The sequence below is a fragment of the Medicago sativa genome, chromosome 8 (assembly GCF_051527215.1).
Source record: "Medicago sativa cultivar Bolivia chromosome 8, Bolivia_mono, whole genome shotgun sequence".
NCBI lineage: Eukaryota > Viridiplantae > Streptophyta > Magnoliopsida > Fabales > Fabaceae > Medicago > Medicago sativa.
The window spans coordinates 52,385,753-52,408,982 of NC_140756.1; the positions used below are offsets into that span (position 1 = coordinate 52,385,753).

The 23,230-nt window shown below is 37.0% G+C and overlaps 1 protein-coding gene and 2 pseudogenes across 1 annotated transcript; 2 read left to right on the top strand and 1 right to left on the bottom strand.

Annotated features, from left to right (window-relative positions):
• Positions 1-98, top strand: LOC146899446 (small nucleolar RNA R71; annotated as a pseudogene).
• A 309-nt stretch (positions 99-407) lies between these two features.
• LOC146899447 (uncharacterized) lies at positions 408-4,925 on the top strand (annotated as a pseudogene).
• Positions 4,926-16,586: 11,661 nt separating this feature from the next.
• Positions 16,587-16,931, bottom strand: LOC146899448 (uncharacterized). The gene has a single exon (XM_085736768.1). It carries the CDS (start codon positions 16,929-16,931, stop codon positions 16,587-16,589), a length of 345 nt encoding a protein of 114 aa, XP_085592894.1.
• Positions 16,932-23,230: the final 6,299 nt, after the last annotated feature.

The window sequence follows — 23,230 nt, forward strand, 5'->3', positions numbered from 1 at the left end:
AGACCGTGATGGGGGCAAACTCTTAGCATCTCCTTAAAACGCTCCCAAACGTCATACAAAGACTCCCCAATTGCTTGATTGAACCTAGTAACTGGTCCCTATACTTGGCGCTTTGGAGGGTGGAAAGAATCTAGCAAGGAAGACTTGCCTGATTTGGTCCCATGATGTAATGGAACCTTTTTCTAAGGAGTGGAACCAAGCACTAGCTCTATCTCGAAGGGAGAAAGGGAAAAGATGTAGCCTAACGGCTTCTTGGTTGGCTTTAATGGTTCCACTAAGCCTAAGAAAGGTAGAGATGTGAAGATTGGGATCCTCGGCGGGGGATCCCCGAGAATTGATTTTGCTGCACAAGGTTTAAAAGTGCAGGCTTGATCTCAAAGTTGTTCCCTTCGACGGGTGGATAAACTATGATAGCCGTCGGCTCTTCCGTTGAAGGAGTAGCGTACTCCTTGAGGGTACGATTGTCCGCCATGGCTGCAAGCTATCAGAAAGTCAAAAAGAACAAGAAGAAATCGATTAGAGGAAATAAAGACAAGAGGAAAGTAAATACATAAAGAAAACCTAACCGTCACCAAAGTTGATCGGAATTTGGTCAACTCCCCGGCAACGGCGCCAAAAACTTGTTACCGTAAATCCGCAAGTGCACGGGTTTACCGTAGTAGTAATAAAGAGAGAGTATCGATCCACAGGGAGTTATTTAAATTCCAATCAAAAGTAGTAAAGGTTAGGGAGAAATCGATAATTAGGGTTTCAAGGTAATCTAAACGACGGTTGAAAACAATAGCTAAAGGCAACCTAGGGATTATTGGTTCATCCTATGGTTAACCTAACATCCTAATCCTAATCCTTGTTTATGTAAATCCTAGTTTCTAAGGACGAATCTCTCTAAAGCCTATCCCCTTCTTCGTTCGATATCCGGGAGTGTGTCTCTCAAGGTGTTAGACCTATTCTCATGGCTAACTCCTATATTAAGATCCTTGATTGTACGAGATTCTATAAGTCCCAAGGTTCACTAAGCTATTCTCATGCTTCGCAATCCTTGTCTAAATTCACTTGTTCGGTTATTAAGACTTCTTCGTTCGATTCATCACCTTAATAACTAGGGTAACGAATTAACAAGTACTAACCCTCCGCGTTCGCATCCAAAGTTTGGTACTTGTTAATATCGTTGTGAAGAACGGTGAATTTAGATAAGAAAAGTAGGGTTACATAAACTAGGGTTTCGGATTAGGATTGTTGGATCAAGCCATAGGACTCTCCCAACAATCCCAAGGTCTAAGGGAATTACTCACTCATGGTTGGTGTTGCCATGAATGAATAAGAAGAAAACAATAAGAACAATTGAATAAAAACGAGAACTTTTATTGAGAAACTAGATTAGTGACCCGTGCGTCGCACGGGTCTTTTTAGCCAAAACGTAGTTGCTAATCTTAATATGAAATGAATACCGAAACAAAATATAAAGGAAATTTAATATCAATGTATTGACAATTGATAGTAATGTATCGTTAATTAAAATGCAACACCAAGCATATAATGAAGTTCTACAATATCCTAAATGTGGGTGTTTTATACTACGCATTACAAAATACTTTCTCATAGACGAAGTTGGATATCATTTCAATGTCTTCACCGTATTCATTTGTGATTAATATCTTCAACACTTCTCTAGAAGTAACTCTCGAACAACATTTAAAACAAATGGAGATAGACATTATATATTTAATGTATCGCACAACATTTAAAACAAATGGAGTTAGGCATTATATATTTAATGTATCGCATTCAACCCCTATTGCATTAACACCATACATATCGCATTTAACCCTTATTGTAACACCAAAATAAAGATTGAACAATTAAAAGTAATAACCGTGACCACTTAAATTGAATCATTAGTTTTACGTGTAGAATTTAATCAATCAACCTCGAAAACGAGATGGGAACATTTTGAACTAATTTAGTTAGAGGAAACCTTGCGGCATAAAACTTTACATGGTTTTGTATTACCAAGTAGCAAATTAAAAATTGTCCATGAACTTTTCTTGTAACGCTTTGAAATATTAATTTCTTGATACAATGGCAAGATAAGCCACTCCTAGCCTCCTACCAAATGTATTATGATCCTCGGTCAATGTCATCACCTGAGTTGGTATGTTCAAGAGAAAAGCCTCCTTCACAAAAATAGCCTCACATCACAATAGATTGGAAATTCTATAGTTAAAAACTGTTGGCCAACAAATGAAAAGTGTTGAATGAAACCAATTAGAGATACATATTTTGATAAGAATAATACAAATTAGATAGGCATATGAATACCAACAAATTTGTGTGTTTCAAAGTATATTATCACTCGCATAGAACCCGTTCCAAGTTGAAACAAATAATTCATGCAAAAAAAAAAAATCAAAACTTGATCATCACTACCAAGTTAGAATCATTATCGTGTGAGATATCATTGAACAATGATGAGAAACACAATATTCAAAACAAATATCCATTAAACTATAATGTGGGATAGTATTTTATCTACCCATTAATTTACAAAGTTGACATAATATTTTAAAATCATAATAACAAAAGCAAATACGAAGTGAATCAACAGAGATGTTGTTTATGAGTGACATTAGAGAATGCATGATGCGGCAACGCAGCACCAAGTTTATGTGATTAGTGTGACATGTCGAGACCCTTGCACCATGAAACAGCCCCTTTTCTTCACTCGCTTTATTTTTTTCTCTTATCCTTTTCTCGCGTCGTTCGTCTCCATTTTTACGCTTTCCGACCAACATCATGTTAATACTAACGGTGCTTCACCTTATAATATAGACTAAAATGTAGAAAGAGTTAAAGAAGAAAAATATTGAAAAAAACCACCGGAGTAATTCTACTTCATATCATTTAAAGACCACAAAACAATAGACAATTGCTTGAAATAAAAGTTCAAACTTTTCTCGTCTTTCACGTATAAATAGCGGGGAAGGGAGAGTGAATAGATGCACATAAATGCTTTGGGAACTCGCCAAGGGTATTATAAACGTCATATTTATGTGCATGATAAAAGTGCTATTCCCAAACATCATTAAGGCACGCATAGAAGAGGGAAAATAACATTTTTCAAGCCAAAATTTGAAATTTAAATTTAACATGCAATAGGAGGGAAAAATTAGGTTAACTAATTAGGTCATTAGCAATTAATGGCATGGATTTAGAGGGAAAAATTTAGGTTAACTAATAGCATGACCTAATAAGCTTTAAGAGTAAGTAATAGTGATTCTGTCACAATACAATATTCGAATTCAAGATGATAAAACAAGGAGAACAAGCTCTCTATTTATAGCCTACTAATGACTTAAGCCCTAAGAAATAACCGAAGGAATATTCTCTCGAAGATCCATGGGCTTTATCGTCAAAGCAGCCGCGTAGAAAACCGCCGTTCGGAGCAAAAAGCCGCTAAAAGGGATGCCGGCAATCGCGCACGGCCGTGCGCCTTGCGGCGTGGGCCGTGCGCCCTTCACCGACTCGGGGGAGCGAATTCCCGATTTCTTCAAGTGCATATTTCGGTCCCAAATCTTGGAAATCTCCTATTTTTGTGCTCCAAATCCCTTTTCTTTAGCTCCAAGCCTTGCAAATCATATATTTGATCCCGAAATATAATATTGGATTCTTTGAAGTAAAAAGCTCTTAAATATAAATAAAAACACATAGAACCTAATTAAATCTAAATAGAATTAAACTAAATAACTTAATTAAAATACGTAATAAATCTACTTATCAGCTTATCTTTATATTCCAACTTCAAGGTGAAGTTTGTTAGGAGACAAACGAACATTGTTGCTCATACTTTAGCTAGGGCAGCCTGTTTTTGGGCGAGTCACCGTATTTTTTATTCTTATTATTCTTCTATTGAACATTGGTTGATTAATGATAATAGTTAAATTTGCTTCGTAAAAAAAAAAGCTTCTCTATTCACCAAATAAAAAACCACAACCTCTGTAAAAAATAAAAAAAAAACCTATGCGAAATTAGTCCAACATAAGATTTACCATGGCATCTCGAATCCTCTAGCATCTCTCGCTTCACGAGATCGAGGTGATTCTTCCCACTAAAAAAAGTGATGAACATGAAGGAGATTGAACGTATTCAATCCTCAAACTCAAAACCCGACAAACCTATTGATTTCATGAAGCTATCAAAAGACTATTCATTTCCCGTGTCAAAGGTGCAAAAGCACAATTTTTTTGGCCCTATTCGAATTGGTTCATCGTCTGGTTTTCCTAATGACAACAATCAAGGAAAAGATGAGAACATCAATAAAGAGAAGAATTCAGATTCAAGATCCTTTTCATGCTTTTTTTAAGGAGACAATTTTCTACTTCACAATCGTTGGGAGGACACCGTAACGCTCATAAGACGGAACAAACTTTTGAAAAGCAACGGAAACAAAGATATGATGATGGTGCTTTAGGTTTAAGGAAATCTTATTTTAATCATACTCTTTTTCGACCTTAAGATTGTAGGTCACTCGGGGTTAGAACTGAGTCAATGATTCAAAAACTACCTTATTTTAGCCTTAAGATTACCCCACACAATTTTGGGTACAGTGATAGTGCTTTGTTGCAAGAGATCTTAAACCCTTCTCCCGTGTCATTGAGAAATATGGGGGGTGGTAATAGAGGGTTTGGAAACATAGGTATTGGCAGTGCAACTACAAGGATTGAAAATGGTAGAAATAATAATATTTTAAAAATTAGGAGATTCTTCTACAAATATTGCTACAAGTTCAAACTCAAACATAGAAAAACAAATTATTATGGCTCCTACATCTACCAAAGATGGTATTCATGATCTATCAAAGTCTAACATTGAAGAAAAACCTTCCTGATTCTGGATCATCTCAGCTAGATTTATCACTCAACCTTTAAACAAGTTTTCATATTTTGTTTCCTCATATCAATTTGATTGCTACTCTGTTGTTGTTGTTATAATATTATATTATAAACAAAGCCATTCTTATTTTTAATCGTGTTAATGTTGTTATATTATTATTTTGCTTATTCATATTAACTCCTTAATTTGTTATCAGTGTGTATATTTTTTTGGGAAATGTTAACTAGTGCCCCCGAGCACCGGTTAAGGACCATAAATAGTAACTTTTTATAAAAGTTTGTGTGTAATCGGTGCATTGAAACTTGAAAATTTTGACATTTTAAAAAAATAATTGCTTAATTTAGCATGCTTAAAGAGTGCCTCGGGGGTACTCGTTAACAAGACCCTTTTTTTGTCAAGTAACCTAATAGCTAGAGCTCACACAATTTAATTGTGGGGAAATGGAATGTCCGAGGTTCGAACCTCGGCTCCCGCATATAATATGCAATATCCCTACCAACTGAGCTAAGCTCATAGGAATATCATTGTGTGTGTGTGTGGAGTCGGGATCCGTTGACACGAGGTGTCAACGGATTCATTGACAAAATCCCATCCGTTCATTTAAATTAATCCAAAGATTCACATTTATTCATTTACAAACCTCACATGATCTCTCGTTCCTTGATTGTACATGACTAATCCTCTCTCGGTATCTTTTGTTGCCGAAATCGGTGGCCATATCCTTCTTCATCCTATGATGATCACTTCCTCAATCACAATGCAGATTTTTTTTTGACTTTGATTGTGTGGTGGAGTACAAAAAAACAAGTTTATCAATTAAGATTCAATTGGTGTCAACGAATCTTTATCTTTATCTATCTAACTTATTTCTAATACTAATAAAAATGTTAAGAAAAATTGCCAACCCTAATTCTACTACTCTTTGGCGCCAAAGATGCTTTGTTGTTATTGGTCCACATGATTTTGTAACTCATCTATTTACTAAATATTTCCATTTACATACATTAGTTCTTATATTTATTATGTAACTCACCATTTGAGCTTTGTAACTTTCCACTATCTATTCTTACATCTTTCAACTACATCTCGGCTGTTTTTTTTTGTACGATTTATTCATCTACAAGTAGTGCTAACTCATTCATTTAAAAAAATAAAAAAAAATAAATAAACGGTCGGTTACATTCCTATTCATATGTAAATAACAATTAATTATTGTTTGTACAAAAAAAAATTAATTATTGTAACTCCTTTTATTTTTATACCATCACTATAGGATGTGTCCCTTTACATTCCTCCACGTAAAACCTAAAAAGATGTTAGGCTTTAAATCATCTTAATCTCTCATATTCTTTTTTTACTCATTATATGTTGCATTTGATCATTTTCCTCCTGATCTTTTGGCTTTACTCACCAGGTTTGTTGTTGATGTCAATGACGCAAAGTAAGTTATTTTCTACGTTTTTTTTTAACCATGTTATTCAAGTGTTCTAATCTTATTGTATAATCTTTACTTTCACAGTTTGGGAGTAGTTAAAAACAAAGGTACGCATACCTTTGTGGATGATTTCTCTAATATGCTAATTGATGAGAAGGTATTGGTTGTTCCTCTTAAATTGACCATATGGTTAGGTTATGTAATTATCTATACTTATCCTCTTTCATTTGTATTGCTCAGTTTATTCTCTTATATGAATATGATGTTGTTTAAGAAATTAAGAGATGGTGTGACGACAAAAAAAACAGCGGAATAAAATGACTGAGAATATATTGACTTTTTACATTCCTAATTTTAATTATATGACATAGGTAATTGAACAATTGTAGTTTTTTTTTGTTGGGAATTTTCAGGTGTGAATCACATATTCTATTATAAAAAAGAAAGATGTCAACCCACATTTGATTATAAGTTTTTGAATAACAAAGCCGCTCATAAGCATAGTTCATATGATCCGAGAGAAAGACAAAGAAAAATTGACAAAGTTGCCTCACGGTGGAGTGGTTGTCCGAGAATACATTAGTCATGCTATTATTGGCCATTGAACAATGTCATTCATTATATGCAACTTCTTGCAAGCTTCATTTTTTCTCTATTGATGTTATGGTGTAACAAATTTGTGAAACTAATGTTTTAATTTGTCACAAGTGAATCTAAACTTATTTCACAAGACTGGTCCTAATATTTTTTTCTTGAAGGGAGACTGGTCCTAATATATGTGACTATCTTTTATGTTTGGTCATGTATGTATTGGTAAAATATTTACGAAACAACTATTATCGCAAAACTCAAACTAATTTTTTTCTTGCAAGCTTCATTTTTTCTCTATTGATGTTAATAGGTAACTCCATGAAGTCCATCACATTTATTTTCATATATTATTTTTCAATGTAAATGACCCGTGCGGTAGCACGGTAAACGGTCTAGTATATCTAAATGTTAAACAGTCTTGAAAGCAACCCTAATTAACCCTAATCCCGCCCTTTTTGATTAGCTTAAAAAAGCTTTGTGAATGTTAATAGGTAACTCCATGAAGTCCATCACATTTATTTTCATATATTATTTTTCAATGTAAATGACCCGTGCGGTAGCACAGTAAACGGTCTAGTATATCTAAATGTTAAACGGTCTTGAAAGCAACCCTAATTAACCCTAATCCCGCCCTTTTTGATTAGCTTAAAAAAGCTTTGTGAATGTTAATAGGTAACTCCATGAAGTCCATCACATTTATTTTCATATATTATTTTTCAATGTAAATGACCCGTGCGGTAGCACGGGTAAACGGTCTAGTATATCTAAATGTTAAACGATCTTGAAAGCAACCCTAATTAACCCTAATTCCGCCCTTTTGATTTTTGATTAGCTTAAAAAAGCTTTGTGAAAAAATTCCTTGGTGGGAGTTGAACCACCAAGGTATTGATGGTCATCTTTCATTTTTTTGCCATTACGCCACACATGTTTTTGTTAAATTTATTTCGCTTTCAAATTCTAAAACCGCCTCCCACTACCTATCCCACCTTTTCCACTTCCCATAAACTGTTATTTTCTCTCCCTTTTATCATGAGCATCATTTTTTGTTCTCAAATAATTATTTTGGTGTGTTAATTGTTGTTAGAAATCTGGTTGCACCCCCATTTCTTATCCCACCTTTTCCACTTCTCATTAACCGCTTCTTATCCCACTTTTTCCACTTCTCATAAACTCGTCATTTTCTTTCCCTTCGGTTACGCGTATCGTTTTTTGTTCTTAAATATTTGTTCAAACAATTATTTTGATGAATTGAAATTAAATAGTTACTTTGGTGTATTAATTGTTGTTAGAACTTTGATTGCACGGGTTGAATGACTTATATTGAAATACATAATTTGAAGTGATGCGAAGATTCATCATGATTTTTAGATTCTTTTCCTATTCTCTAAATTCCGTGAATTGATTTTTTTTCCTCTTTTTCTTTTATTGTTTCTTTCTATGCATGTAAAATTGTTCACGGTAACAATGACCATAGTTAAATATGTTTGCATCGCACGGGTTAGAGTCTAGTTTATTTTATTTAGAAACACTTGTTCTTTATTATTGTAAAGACGTGTGTTCGAGGATCGTAACCAATTAACCATTAACATGAAATTGTATATGTTCTCTATGGAGTTTGTGGAAAAATAGCTTTCTTTTCTCCTCCGATGTAATTGTTTTAAAAACTAATCATATCAAAGATGAGTTTTTTTTTTTAGAAACATTTTTTTTTTGAAGGATTTTTTAGAAACATATTATATATACTATCAATCTTTGGTCTGTCCTGTTGCCTTCCACAAATCAATAGAACTATTTAGGGCACAGAAATTGGGGGAAAATCAAAATTGGGTAAAAAAAAAAAAATCAAATGCCAACTTATAGTGAGAAAACAAACAGGAATAATTGAATTGAAGCTTGATTCCATAACAAAATTTTCACGCAAGACCATCGTCAATTTATTCATTGAGGAAGAGCACCAACCTCGACAATGAACAAGAGAGAGAGCAAAAGCATTTACAAAATTATCAGAATTATCAAGTGCGGTTTTAACCCAGATGAGAAGATCCAGTAAGCTTATTACGGTAATTGGGTTTTCCAACTGTGGATGACGATAATCGTATACACGATAGAAAAGGTGAGTTGATTTAAAAACTATTATGACCCTTTGATCAAATAAATTAGACGGTTAAGATTTGGTGCTAACGAATCCGTTGACACTTGGTGTCAACGTATCCCATCTCATATATATATATATATATATATATATATATATATATATATATATATATATATATATATATATATAGAGTCGGGATCCATTGACACCGAGGTGTCAACGAATTCGTTAACACCAAATTACATCCGTTGATTTTATTTGATCCAAATGTTGATATTTGTTTACTTAAGACTATCATGTACCATATCTTAATGTGATTTTCATTTCCTAATTTGCACTACCAGTTTCTCTCTCTAATTACTCATGATTTTCAATTCCATTAAACATTTCTTCGCTTCGTTTCTTCTTTCATGAAATTTCCAAAAAGTGCATCCAACAATTTAGGTTATTAAAAAAACAATTCAGGTTATTTTGTATTGGTGATATGGTGTGGTAGATAGAATCAATTCAACAATCCATTGCAGATAAAATCATGATTTGTATTATTACGTGGCACAAAATTCTACCATTTTGATTCAATGACTTAATTTAAGTTTTATCGATAATGAGAAGAGATGATGAACAAAATATGGGTCAAAATAACGCGTGTGATTGAGGAAAAATAATTGATTTGTAATTGAAATATGAAATTAGGTTAAATATATTTATATTTTAATCTTTGATTCAATTGATCTACACCGCAATCAAATAGTGGGATTTTCATTTTCATGAGTAGCACATTAGATTGGTGAAATGTTTGAGCATGTGCAAACACGGGAAGGAGATGAATTTGAAATCACGAGTAATTAGATGAAGAAGAAACGGAGTAATTAGATGAATGTGCAGCAAAATTATTTTCATGAAAGAAGAAACGAAGCGGCTTGCTGCACATGCAAAACAAAATGATTTAATGGAATTAAAATCACGAGTAATTAGAGAGAGAAACCGGTGGAACAAATTAGGAAATGAAAATCACAATAAAATATGGTACATGATAGTCTTAAGTAAACAAATATCAGCCTTTGGATCAAATAAAATCAACGGATGTAATTTGGTGTTAACGAATTCGTTGACACCTGGTGTCAACGGATCCCGACTCATATATATATATATATATATATATAGACACACACTTGTTTACATTGATTTTTGGTAAACAACCGGTTTAAACGTAGTTACTTGCAAGATCAACCAAGTAAATCTTAGGAGCATATTTGTGCTTTTGTTATTTCTAGGAAATTGTAAATGTTCTTGAAAGATTTAAATAAACAAAAATGATAAAAACAATCGAACTCAACCCAGTTGAATCCAATCGAAGTTTGTTAAGTAAAATAACTTTGAATTGCTCAAAAGAAACAAGTAAAATGTAAAGACATTTTAAAAGGACAAATGTAAATTGCATTGATTGAATGTAAATTGGTACACAGATTCATACATTGCAACTTGTGACTCGTTTCTCGCTTCCATACGGATAATTTGAGTGTAAGTTTTGTATGATTGAATTGTGACCACTTTTTCATCGTAAAAACTACTATTTATACAAATAGAAGTAACTACCTAAATTCGAATTCAAACTTATAACTATAGAAAACTAACAAATCTTATCTATTAAATTTGAATTTCGAACGCACTTTGGAGATGTCCTTATCCAAAATAACCGTCTCTCGATAGGTCTCGTTCGTCGAACCGGACCACGTGCTGCTAGCAAGCCCAACTTCGATAAAAAACCTTAGAGTTAACTTTTCTATTTCTTCGATGATAAGGTCAATTCTCTTTGACTGCATTTAATTATAGCCTTTAAAATTATAGGCTAACAAATTGCCCCCGTAAACGTCATTGTCGACTCATCTTATTGATAGGGAGAGAAAGATGTTTCGACTCCGATAAATATACTTCAATTTATTCGACATTTCGAAATCGAATGACGTCATCCGTTCAGAGAAACAATTCAAAAAATAAGATTTTGGTGTCCCCACCATAGTTAGTGGGCCACGTTCCAGCCTTTGGGAAATACCACTTTGTAGAAAACTCGTCAACACAAGATGTTGACACATGTCTAGATCAAAAGGCTATAAAACATAAAGGTTTTACCTTTACCTTCTCACTTTCCAAGCTTCCCCTTTTCTTGTTCAATCTTCTTCTTCAAAAAGAAACCAAGAAAAACCCTTTCTCAAAACTTCATTTTCCCATAAAAATTACACCATTCCATTCGTCTTTTAATTTTGACAAACATTTCTAATCATGAAGAATCGCAAAAGCTCTTCCTCAAAGGCTGCTAATCGCAACGAGCCTATTAATTTTTCCAAGGAATTTTCCGTTGGTGCTCCTGTATTCACCGAAGAACTAGACATTAAAGATGCTCAAGAGAAAATCTGGAAATCCCGTGTAATTATCTCTTGCCCTAAATCACCACATGCATTATTAGGGCCACTTCCCCTAGACAAAGAAACCCCAAAAGGTCTTAATGCGTTTTTCCCTGTCTAGAAGAACAACCACCTTTAATCTTTACCAAAGGTCCATACGACCTAAGTTTCTTGAAGTTTAAGTTCGTAACGGAGCCAAAAATTGGTGAAAATGACCCTTACATTGGTTGGCTAGATAAATTAGAAAAGAAAAAAGGTCAATTTTGGAAAGATATGAGAATCTTTGACCTTATTCAAACTATCTAGGCAAGGACCTAAGTACCATAATGAACCGATAACTGCCTTACATTTTTGGAACCCCTCAACAAATAGCCTACACTTGAAATGTGGCGTGCTTACGCCTACTCGCTTGATGTCGCGAGGCATAAGCGGCCTCAAACCCACCGGCCAAACCTTCGATCCCGATGACCAACGGTCGAGAATTCTCTTTCGATTTTACTAGGCCTCGCTTATGGTAACTTTGCCATAGACCATCATGACACCTCGACTACCGAAGTCTCGACACGGAACACATTGCCTTTTTAACTTGTTGGTTATCCAGGTTTATTTTATGTTCAAGATCTATCCGGATCCCTAAGAGATTAACAACTTTAGCCATTCGATTACACGAAGGCAAAAACATTTGCCTAAGCAAACTTATTTTAGGATCTCTCGTATGAAAACTCGAACCAAGCAAGTGATCAATATTAAAGAATACTCATCTTGAGGAAGCCTAATTATTCCCGGTCCTATCTCGGTTGTTTCAATTGTGGCTCTTGGCCACTTTTAGGACAAAGTTGGTTGTTACACTTCCTACTCGTCTTAAGAAAGCATATGAAGATAGTCCTATCGAAGGCATAGGTCCGGCCATGCTCCAATATGGCAATAGGACTTCTCAAGATCTATTATCTATTGCTTTTAATGCCGTTCTAGAGTGTGATACTTTTACTCCCGCTATGGCTCCATTTACTTGTCAGACTTCGAGGACCAACTTGGTTTAAGAAAGAATTTCCAGCAACTTCGTCGAGGATGAGGCGTAAACTAATGCCATTTGGGAAGTCTACTTGACTCCCACACTTCGTCTAGCGAGCTCACCGCCGGTGGTCCTTATGGGTTATATGGCTACCGGCCAAATCATGTTGCCAGACAATTTGGCTTAGTTCAGCCTAAGCCTACTTCTTTGTACCAACGCGTAGATGACCTGAAGCAACCAATGATAAAACACCTTTGGAGGTCGGCTTTACGCAAAGCTTCGAGAAACGAACGCTTGTTTTCAAGCCCATTTTATTTGCTTTATCTACTTCATGTACCGAGGCATTCTTTCGATGGTGGCGAGACTATCATAAGCGCCGGACCAATCGAGTGAATCCCGATCAAATGCTTCCTCAACTAATTCTTGCTTTTACCACCGTGCGGAACGGGACAAAGAAGAACAAAGGTACACATATTCGAGAAATTCAAGCTTTTCGTAAATATTTCCAAACTACTTATGACCCTTTAGATTTAAAACGGACGCTTAATTATGCCGCCCAAACTTTAAGGGATAAAATTTATGATAAACTTCCTTCGATGAAATTTCCACCTTACACTCCCAAAGAAATATCTTTTTGCGTTACATTTTAAAATGAAATTCCCACCATTGCCAACTAGTAAATTGGCGCCGGCTTTTAGGCCACCATATCCAAAATGGCTACCTTGTATTTCTTCACTTGGAATGAAGCAAAAATTAATAAAGAAAGTTGAGGATAAAGTGACCGCATCGAAATGTTATCTATACACTTTTAGAGGTCATCTTGGCTTAGACCTTCCACACATTCGAATCATTTCTCTAATAGGAATAGGTATGACATTATCAATCAATTTTTAAGGAAGAACAAGCAATTTTAGAAAGAAAAACTATTGCCACTTATCTTGCATTTTGCCTTGCGGCTATTTCCTTGGATTCCAAAGATGGAGATCAAAGTGATGATGAAGATGTCCCAAAGCCATCGAGGTCGAAATCGGGGAAAACATCAAAGAAGAAAAAATCATCGAAATCGTAGAAGAAACAGATTGCACCCTCCCCCGAACCATCTCCCAAGGAGACCGAAGATCTTGGTCTTGAAGATCACGTAAGTCCTATTCATCTTGATTTATCTTCAAGTATTACTTTATGTGATAATCCCTTATTGCTAATGTCTTTTCACTCGACTCTACTTCGGGGCCATCGAAGTTACTACGACTTCAGAAATGCCAAAACCCAAAGAAAGCCGAAAGAAAAGGAAGCATAAAACCCAAGATATTACCGTTGAGACTACGCATACCGAGGGTCTCCAATCAAATCGAGCCCAAAAAGGAGAAAACAAGGTCACAAGAATTCAAATCCTAACAGCGCTCAATCTTGTGTTTGTGACAATGTCTCGAAGGTAATTTATCTATCTAATGCCATACTTAACATATTCTATTTCATGTTATTTTAACAACCCCTTATAACATTCATCTCGTCTTTCGGGGTATCGAACATGGCATTGTTGATACATCTCAACAGGGTCGGCTTTTCTCAACCGATAAGGAAATTCTAACTCCAATTGTTGAGGAAGAGGAAGGTGTTGAGACTAGCTCTCTCCGACGTTGTTGTTACTTCTCCCAACTAACCATCGAAAATACATGATGAGGGTTTAGATTTTGACAAGTTGATTGAGGAAGAAGGGCCAGTTCTTGAGAAGAACGCCTCGACCAAAATGACCCTTCATCGAAGAAAGTCATATCGATGGCCAATTTAAACTTGGCGGATGCCACCATAAACGAAGAAGAATTCGATCGTCTTGAACAAGAGAATCATCTAGACGCCTTTGCTTTCTTGATGAAGAATGATGCACTTTTCTCGAAGAGTAGCGGTAAATCTTCGAATGTTTCCACCGATGCTCCGTCGAGACATCAAAAGAAAATCTCTTAGCGGAATTTCGAGACAAAGTCTTGAAAGTTAATTTATTGGAAGCTATTGAGCAAGATGAGAGCATTATTGACGAAGTGAAAGGATTGCTTCACAAACCGTGCGAGCTTCCTTCGGCTCTAAATTCTAGAACCTCTCTCAAGTGTTAGGGCCTCTTCTTGATAACATCAATCATAGTTTTCAAGAAAAGAAGACTCGATCAAGCCCAACTCGAAGAGCAAACACAACGCAGCGATCAGCTTTTGGCGGATATTTACGCATTTAATGTCAAATTTGAAGCCTTTCGACAAGAAACTCCAGTCATTCAACAACAGGTGGAAGAGATCGATGCTACCATTGCAAAATACAAGGCAGAAATCCAAGCATTAAAAACCCAAAAGACCAACCTCTTAGACAAAGAAAAACTTATGAAATAAGAGGCTCGAGCTGTCCTTCAAAAGGCCGAGTAATCACAACGATCTCGACGGCAAATACAAACCCTCACCGAAAATTGCATTGCTCTCGATGGAAAGCTTTCGTAATTCAAGAGCCAACTCGACAAACTTTTGTCCGAATTTGTCATTTAGTACAAATATTTTTGTAATAATTTTTCTTTTGAAACACTTTGTTCCTTTTTATCTATCTTTATTTTGTATTCCATGACGATATCCCTACCGTTTAAAGGGCATTAACAATTTTTTATTTCTTAGAAATTTCACTTGCCAAATTTATTGTCTTTAAAATATTACCAATACTATTTAGGAACAAGTTTCAAGAGAAAGTAATGATGAGAAACTAAAAAGTTTCTTTTGTTTAACCAAACAAGTTAAACTAGCCTAGGAAAACGTAAAAACTTTTCTTGTCAATTATGATTTTAGAGGAAAATAAATAAAAGTAAATAAATAAGTTTTACAACTTCCCTCTTTTTCGAAGGCAATCTGCAGTTATCAAAGCCACGTGTATGCATCTCGTAAAGGTTTAAAAGCCGTAAAAAGTAACCCCCTCAACTTCTAACTTCATTACAAATATTTAACTCTTCTTGAAGGTTCTATCATCTTCTTCCTATACTTTTCAAACTTTCTTTCAAGTTTTCTTTCCTTCAAAAAATGGATTTTCTGGGTGATGATCTTCTTATCAACATAGAACGTAGTATGTACGACCTTTTTTACTTTCAAAGAACTAACAAAAGGCATGCGGCGCTTTGTAAGGATCCTATTGTCACCAAATCTTTTGGTAACGACCGCATTCGTCTTCTTACCGACTTGGAACCTTCCCATGAAAAACTTGATTTCATAGTGCGTTTATGGAACCATGGCAATCCTATGTTCGCCTCCTTCGATGTTCTCAACAAATGTTGCATGAAACACCAAATCTTGGTACCATAGACCGTTTGCGAAGAATGCTGCACCCTTTAAAAGTGCCGAATATTTCCAACTCCTTTTGAGGGCTCTTGGTCCACTTCCTTTGGACTATGAGGGACTCCTCGAGGATTTCGTGGAGCTTTTGATGACCAGGAAGATGGAGCGCTACCGACCGGACATTCTTGGGGGTAGTACTCCTTTCGGATTCCGCCGTACTTGGTACAGTACGAGAGCCATGCCTCGCAGGCTCCGTTGCGTCGACAATTTTGCAACAAGCGGCTTAACCGCCCAGAGACGGGAGGGCAGGACACTATCGTGGCTTTCTTCCCGCTGCCGATGAAGATTATAGCTTTCACAACTTCTACATTGATTGTCGCCTTGATAGCGAAGTTCGATGGTTTATCGAAGTTTTTGGCATGAATCACCAAGTGGTAGATTCATTAGTCTATCGTCGTTTAAACTTTAATCTATCTAGTTTGTTTTGTTTGCACTTTTTTTTGTAATGGTTAGTTTATCCATTTTGGGACTTATGATGTAAACTGCCCGTTAGTTGGCACTATCTTTTAATGCCATGTTTCATTTTTTGCTTCGAACTACTCTTGTGCAATTTTAATTTCTTGCAACATCGGTTTATATTTTTTCAAATATTTTCCGTTTATGCGCATAACTCTTTGATCATCATTTAATTCTTTAATTTCATACGCATTATTCGAAAAAACTTTTCGAATTTCCCATGGTCCTTCCCAACTAGGAGACCATTTCCCCAACACTCGACTTTTCTTGTCGATTGGCGTAATAACTTTCCATACCAAGTCTCCTTGAGCAAAAAGTTTTGACTTGACTTTCTTATTATAAGCTTTCGCTATCCTTTCTTTTTCTTGGTAAGAACTTCTAGTGCCATCAATCTTTCTTCGTCTAGATCCACTAACTCATCCGGAATCATGTTCCAATAATGATTCGTTGGAATCTCGAATTGTCTTTGGATTCTAGTTGATTGAAGCAAAATTTCAACCGGCAAAACAACGTCATGGCCAAATGTAAGCCTATAGGGTGTAGTATTTGTCGATTCTTTGGGAGAAGTTCGACATGCCCACAACGCTTCACCAAGAAATTCATGCCAATTTTGGGGTTTGCCCTTGGCTTTCCTTTTAACTATCGAAATAATATTTTTATTTGCTGCTTCAACTCGACCATTGGCTTCGAGCATAATATGGTGTAGAAGTTAATAACTTAAAGCCCGTATTTTCAGCAAATTTTACCATCTTTCGACCAGTAAACACAGATCCTTGATCTGTAGTGATAGTTTCGGGAATGCCAAACTCGTATATGATGTATTTTTGAATGAAACTTATCACTTTATCCCGTGTAACATCCTTTAGTGGGATTACCTCTATCCACTTGGTAAAGTAGTCTATCCCTACTAAAATATATTTGTCGCCTTTCGATGATTTGGGTTTTACTTCCCCAATCACATCCAAAGCCCAACCTCTAAATGGCCAAGGTTTGACTATCGAGTGTAGTTCACTTGCCGGCACACGTTGGATTCCAAGCAGCGCTCTTGGCACCCTTGGCAACCTTTGGTAAATTCAATGCAATCTTTTAGCATGGTTGGCCAATATAATCCTTGTCGAAATAAAAGCCACTTCATCTTATGGCCCGCTTGATGCGGACCACATGCTCCACTATGAGTATTGGAAACGGGTAAATATGCCTCGGTTTCTCCAAGACATTTAAGTAAAACTCCTTCGAAGTCTTTTTGAACAAATCATTCCCCACAATCATGTAACTCAAAGCTTTATATTTTATTTTTCGACAAGTTATACCATCGGGATTTTCCAGATAATTAACAATAGGCTTTCGCCAATCATCATCGTATAAATTGTTAACAACCAAAATTTCGACCAAGTTCGTACCTTTTACTTGTCTACGAGATACTTCCATGCCCCCAAATTTTGGTGTTGACAATTTTCCAGGGAGAGATTACATTCGAACTACGCTTATTTCGATTTCGATTGGTTCCTGCTCTTGATCTTTCGAAACCTTATACCCGAAGCCGCTTGAGCAAGGTCATTTGCTTCTTGGTTTTCCATTCGGGGAATATGTTTTATTTCAACATGGACAAAACGTTTGAGCAACGCATTTGCTATTGTGAGGTATAGGATTAAACCTTCCTTGATGCATTTGTATTCTTTGGTCAATTGTCTCAACACTAATTCTTAATCTCCTTTGATTTCTATGTTTTTTGCCCCCGAGCTCGAGTAAAATCTCTAAACCGATAATTAAGGCCTCATATTCAGCCTCATTGTTGGAACAAAAATTGATTAATACGAAATTTAAACTTAGTTATAGTGTTGTACGGCGAAACAATCACCATCCCAATCCCGATGCCATTTTTATTACTAGAGCCATCGAAATACAACTTCCAACAACTGGTTCTCGATGCCCCTGTGCACCGGTTCTTCTACCGAATGATCAACAATAAAATCGGCCACAATTTGGCCTTTAACGGATTTCAAAGATTGATAAGTCAATGAGTATTCCGTAAGTGCTAAAGCCCATTTTCCCACTCGCTATGCAAAATGGGTTTTGACAACATATGCTTGATTATATCGAAATGAGAATAAACACAAACATCAAAAGGCTTTATATAATGGTTAAGTTTTGTACATGAGAAATACAAACAAAGACATAATTTTTCACTCGGGGTGATATATTGTTTCGGCATCATTCAACACACTACTAAGATAATAAATGGCTCTTTCTACGCCATCTTCATCCTTTTGTGATAACATACTTCCCATAGTACTTTCGGTATGTTGCTATATACAATTTCATCTTTTTATCTTTTAAAAGAGGTGACAAAATAGGAGGGTTCATCAAATAAGATTTAATCTCGTCGAAAGCCTTCTCGGTGCTGCGGTTCCCATTTGAACACATCTTCCTTCTTCGTGCGAAGCGATGGAGCAAATGCTTGTGTCCCGCCACATAGGTTTGATATAAATCTTCTAAGAAAGTTGATTTTTCCCAACAAAGACCGCAACTCTTTCTTGGTCGAAGGGGCTTTAGTCTCCATTATTGCCTTGGTTTTGTTTTGATTGATTTCAATCCCCTTCTTGTGGACAACAAAACCTAAAAATACCCGCACAAACACCAAATGCGCATTTTAATGGATTCATTTTTAACCCATATTGCCGCATTCTTCCAAATGACCGGCGTAAGTTATCTAAGTGCCTATCTTCTCGATGAAGATTTTACCACAATGTCATCGATGTAGACTTGCATAAAGTCTTCTATGAAGTCATGAAACATCGAATTCATTGCTCTCTCGGTATGTAGCACCAAGCATTTTTTAGGCCAAATGGCATCACTAGCCATTCATAACGGCCTAATGCCCGGGCATCGAAACGTTGTTTTAGAAATATCCTCTTCAAGCAATAAAAATTTGATTGTAGCCCGAATAACCATCAAGCATACTTAGATATTCGAATCCCGCTCGCCGAATCTACCGGCATTTACGCTATAGGCATAGGATATTCATCTTTGGGAGTAGCGAGATTTAAATCTCTAAAGTCAATGCGTACTCTTATCGTCCCATTTTTCTTTTTAACAGCACTACATTTGCTAGCCAATCTACATACCTCGGCCGGTCCGATGAAACCGCATTTCAAGAGTCTTTCGATCTCTTCTTTAATCTTTGGTAAGATTTGTGGCGCAAACCTCCCGGGAATCTACTTCACCGATTTTTTATCTAGTCGAATTGGCAATTTCAACTCTACCACTTTTCGATCTAAACCGGGCATTTCATTATAATCCCAAGCAAAACAATCTTTGTATTCTTTTAGAAGTTCTACGATCCGATCTTTGAACTATTTGGGAATCTTGGCACTCACATAAGTGGGTCTTTTGACGGAGCCGTCTCCCAAATCTACTTCTTCGAGAGGATCTTGCGCCTTCATTTTAATGGTAGAACCCATAGGACGCTTCTTCGAAACCCAAAGGTTCGTCGTCATATATACAATCCAGCTTTTGATCATCAAGAAGGTCATCGGTAACGTCTTTCACCGGAGTTTCGATCACCTCTCGTTTGTGAAATTTAGGCCTCTTTAGCCGTTTTGAATTGAGTTTCGGCCATGTAGGCCGTAATTTTATCCCAAAAATTGGGCTTAATCATGGATTACTTTTCAATATCCCACCCGGTCGGTGGGATTGCATACTCCGTCTATTTTGGGGTGAGGTCATCGCAACCTTCTTGTATGCCGAGGCCCTTGTTACGAGCACATTTTCCTCTCCTAGGGGAGTCTCTTCATGATTCAACATTACGTAATCATGATCAATAAGTTCTATTTCCCATACAAGACAATCCGGATGCAGCCTCATGGTGTACATTTCATCTTCTCGAAACTACATACTTAGGACCCAAAGAAAGGACCGGAGAAATTTTTGCAAGTTGTTTATCGAAGTTCTTCTTAGTGACGGTATTTACTTCAGCCATAAAATAACTTTGATCAGCCTCCACATTTTCTACCGGGCCATCTTCTCTCCAGATAGCAATCCTTTGATGCACAAGAAGACACCGCCCCCACACCATGGATCCATTCCCCGCCTAATAACACATTGAAGTTAGCCTTAGAGGGGACTATCATGAACGTAGTTGTTCTTTTCACACTTCCAACTATTAGATCAACTTCGACAGCCCCCAAGAGAATTGCCAGTTGTTCCTTCATAGTTGGTAAGGACAATATTATGTGGTTTCCAATCGAATCAACAAGTCCAATTTTTCCTAAAAAGGATTGGGGTATCAAATTCACTGTAGCACCTCCATCCACCAATACTTTAGTTACTCCCACACCATTTATCTTGGCTTGGATAAATAAAGGTTTAAGGTGATGCATCATCGAGATATCAGGCCTCTCGAACACCGCATGTTGATCTTCGACACAACCATTGTTCGTAACATAATAGCACAATGGCTTGTGTATAGCCATTTCTTCAGTGAAATCACTTTCCACTTCATTTACCTCGAAGGTACATCATATTCAACCGGCGGCACTAACACGACATTACATACTATATCAAGACTTGGGTCGGATTCGAGAAATTTGAAGTCATTTCCTCATCCTCTTTTGGAAGATCTTCTTTCAAAGTTGACAAAGGGGGAAATATTCTCTCGATGGCCGGTCTTTTGACCATTTCGAAAACTTGTTTCCCGTTTTTCTTCCCCGTTTCAATATTAGTGATGTCCTTCAACACGTTTGCCTTTTTCTCGGCGTTGATACCTTCGCCATTGTGTTTTTGTCATGGGGTTCTTACCCTTGTAATTGTTGTTGTAGGCATACTTATTAGAATTCGATGTCTCCCGCCGATGAGACGTTGTGGCTACGCTTTTCACCCATTTCGTTGGTGGGGCGGAGTAACCAGATTTCTTACCCCCAAAAAAGACCCAAGTGTCCGTAGGAGCCTTCGAAGGAGGATTGAAAGTCCACCTGTGACTTTTGCACGGATTCTTCTCTCGAAGTTTTCATCTTATAAGGAACTCCTCGTTTGTTGAAACCGAATTTTGGACGGTTATCAACCCAACCCCCTTTCCGTTTAGTTTGGGGTTGAAATCCCTCGATGGACTTTGCGGCTTCTTTATCGAAAACCGCGCTGCACCTTGGGCAAAGCATGGCGTTTGCGTTGGAAATTTTGCACCCGTTAAGAAAATCAATTAAATCTTCCTCGGCCTTAGGATATGCCACTTTCATTTTTTCAAGAACCGGTCTTCGGCAACCATTGCATTTTCGCATCGATGGTCTTCAACAACCATCTCCTTTCCAGCTTTTAAACTTTCATTCGAAATCGGGTCCAAAGAAGGGGATTCGGTGCCAAACTCTTCGAGATATCTACCATGTTTATGGCGACCACATCGCCGTACATTGAGTCCGCTTTCTTCAAAGGATCTCGCATCTATTTGCATCGGATGTTTGGTTTTATCTCCAAATTTCAAATTTCCTTCCCTCATCGAGAGCTTTTTGCACCGAGTCCCCGAAACGAGTACACCGAGATAAGTTATGGCCTAAAAAACCATGAAATTTACAAAAACCCCGCTTCTTCCTTTGTTCTAAAGGGGGAAGTTTCATATTTTTTGGCACCAAAATTATGCCATCTCGCAACTAAGAGATCAAAAATCTCTTCACATTTAGAAACATCAAAAGTATATGTTTTAGGTGGGTATTTGTCATTTTTAGGCTCTTCTCGATTCTTTCCATTCGATGGTCTTAACAATTTACATGTATAAGGTGGTCCATCTTTTAGTTCTCGCCAAGTTAATCTCGTTTTCTTCGACAAGATCGGATCCCCAATCGAATTCGGGATCACTTTGTCTCCCGCATCTACATAGGCAACTTTTTCCCTTTTAGGGAATTTGTTCTTCCGGCTTTTTCGGCCTTAAGCCTTTCGACTGTCGGACTCTATCCGTTAATTGCGCCATGTGTCTAAGATATTGGGTATCCAATTTCTTTCGAACGGAAGTAATCGATACCACCAGCAGCCATTTCGACCAATTCATGTTCGGGTACTGAAGTAAAACATCCGGCCTTGAGAAGACGAGAATCTATTCAAATAATCATCGATTGATTCATGCGTCCTCCGACGAACGCCGGCCAATTCCTTCAAACCGATTTTAGACCGGCCCATGTAAAATTGTTCATGAAAGGCCTTTTCTAATTGATTTCAACTATAAATGGAATGAGGAGGCAACGTAGTGAACCAAGTAAAAGCATTTTTTCGTCAAAGAACTTGGAAAATATTTTAATTTCAAATTTTCATTATTTGCCATTTCACCCGCCTCCATCGGATATCGAGCAATATGTTCGATCGTTGACTCATTGGTTTCCCCGGCAAACTTAGTAAATTTGGGACTTTCCAATTCCTTGGTAAGTCGCCTCTAAAACATATTCGGATAAAGCCGACACAAAATTTGGCCTATGTAAACCCATATTAAAACCATTTTGGGCTAACAAAGCTTCGACAACATTAGCTATATTGTTGTGGCCCTCGTAATTGTTTCGACGGGCTTGCATGACCACTTGGTCCGCATCTTGGTGCATGTTCACCAATATTGGTGCCCTTTCGGGTTCCTCCCGAACCGAGCCGTTGTAGCCTTGGTGGTTGAGTTTGAGTTTCGGGCACTTGATCATTCCGACTAATGCGGGATTTTCTACCGATCCATTGTTTGGATTTCGGTTTACAAGCCTATGTGCGGCAAGAGCGCCAAAGAAATTGGCTATCCGCTCCATCTGGGCGGACAGCCTCGGTAACTATTATTCGTGTCTCGAATCAAGGGATTAATCACCGCACCCATCCGTCGTGTCACTCGGATTAGCCATTTCATGATTGGCTTCATCCATCTGTTGCCTTAAGGCCATCATGGATGCATTGGTTAAGGATTGTTGGGGTGTTGTGAACGGAACGCTCACCCCAGGAGCGAATGGTTGGGGAATCGATACGTTCAAACTTTCGGAATAC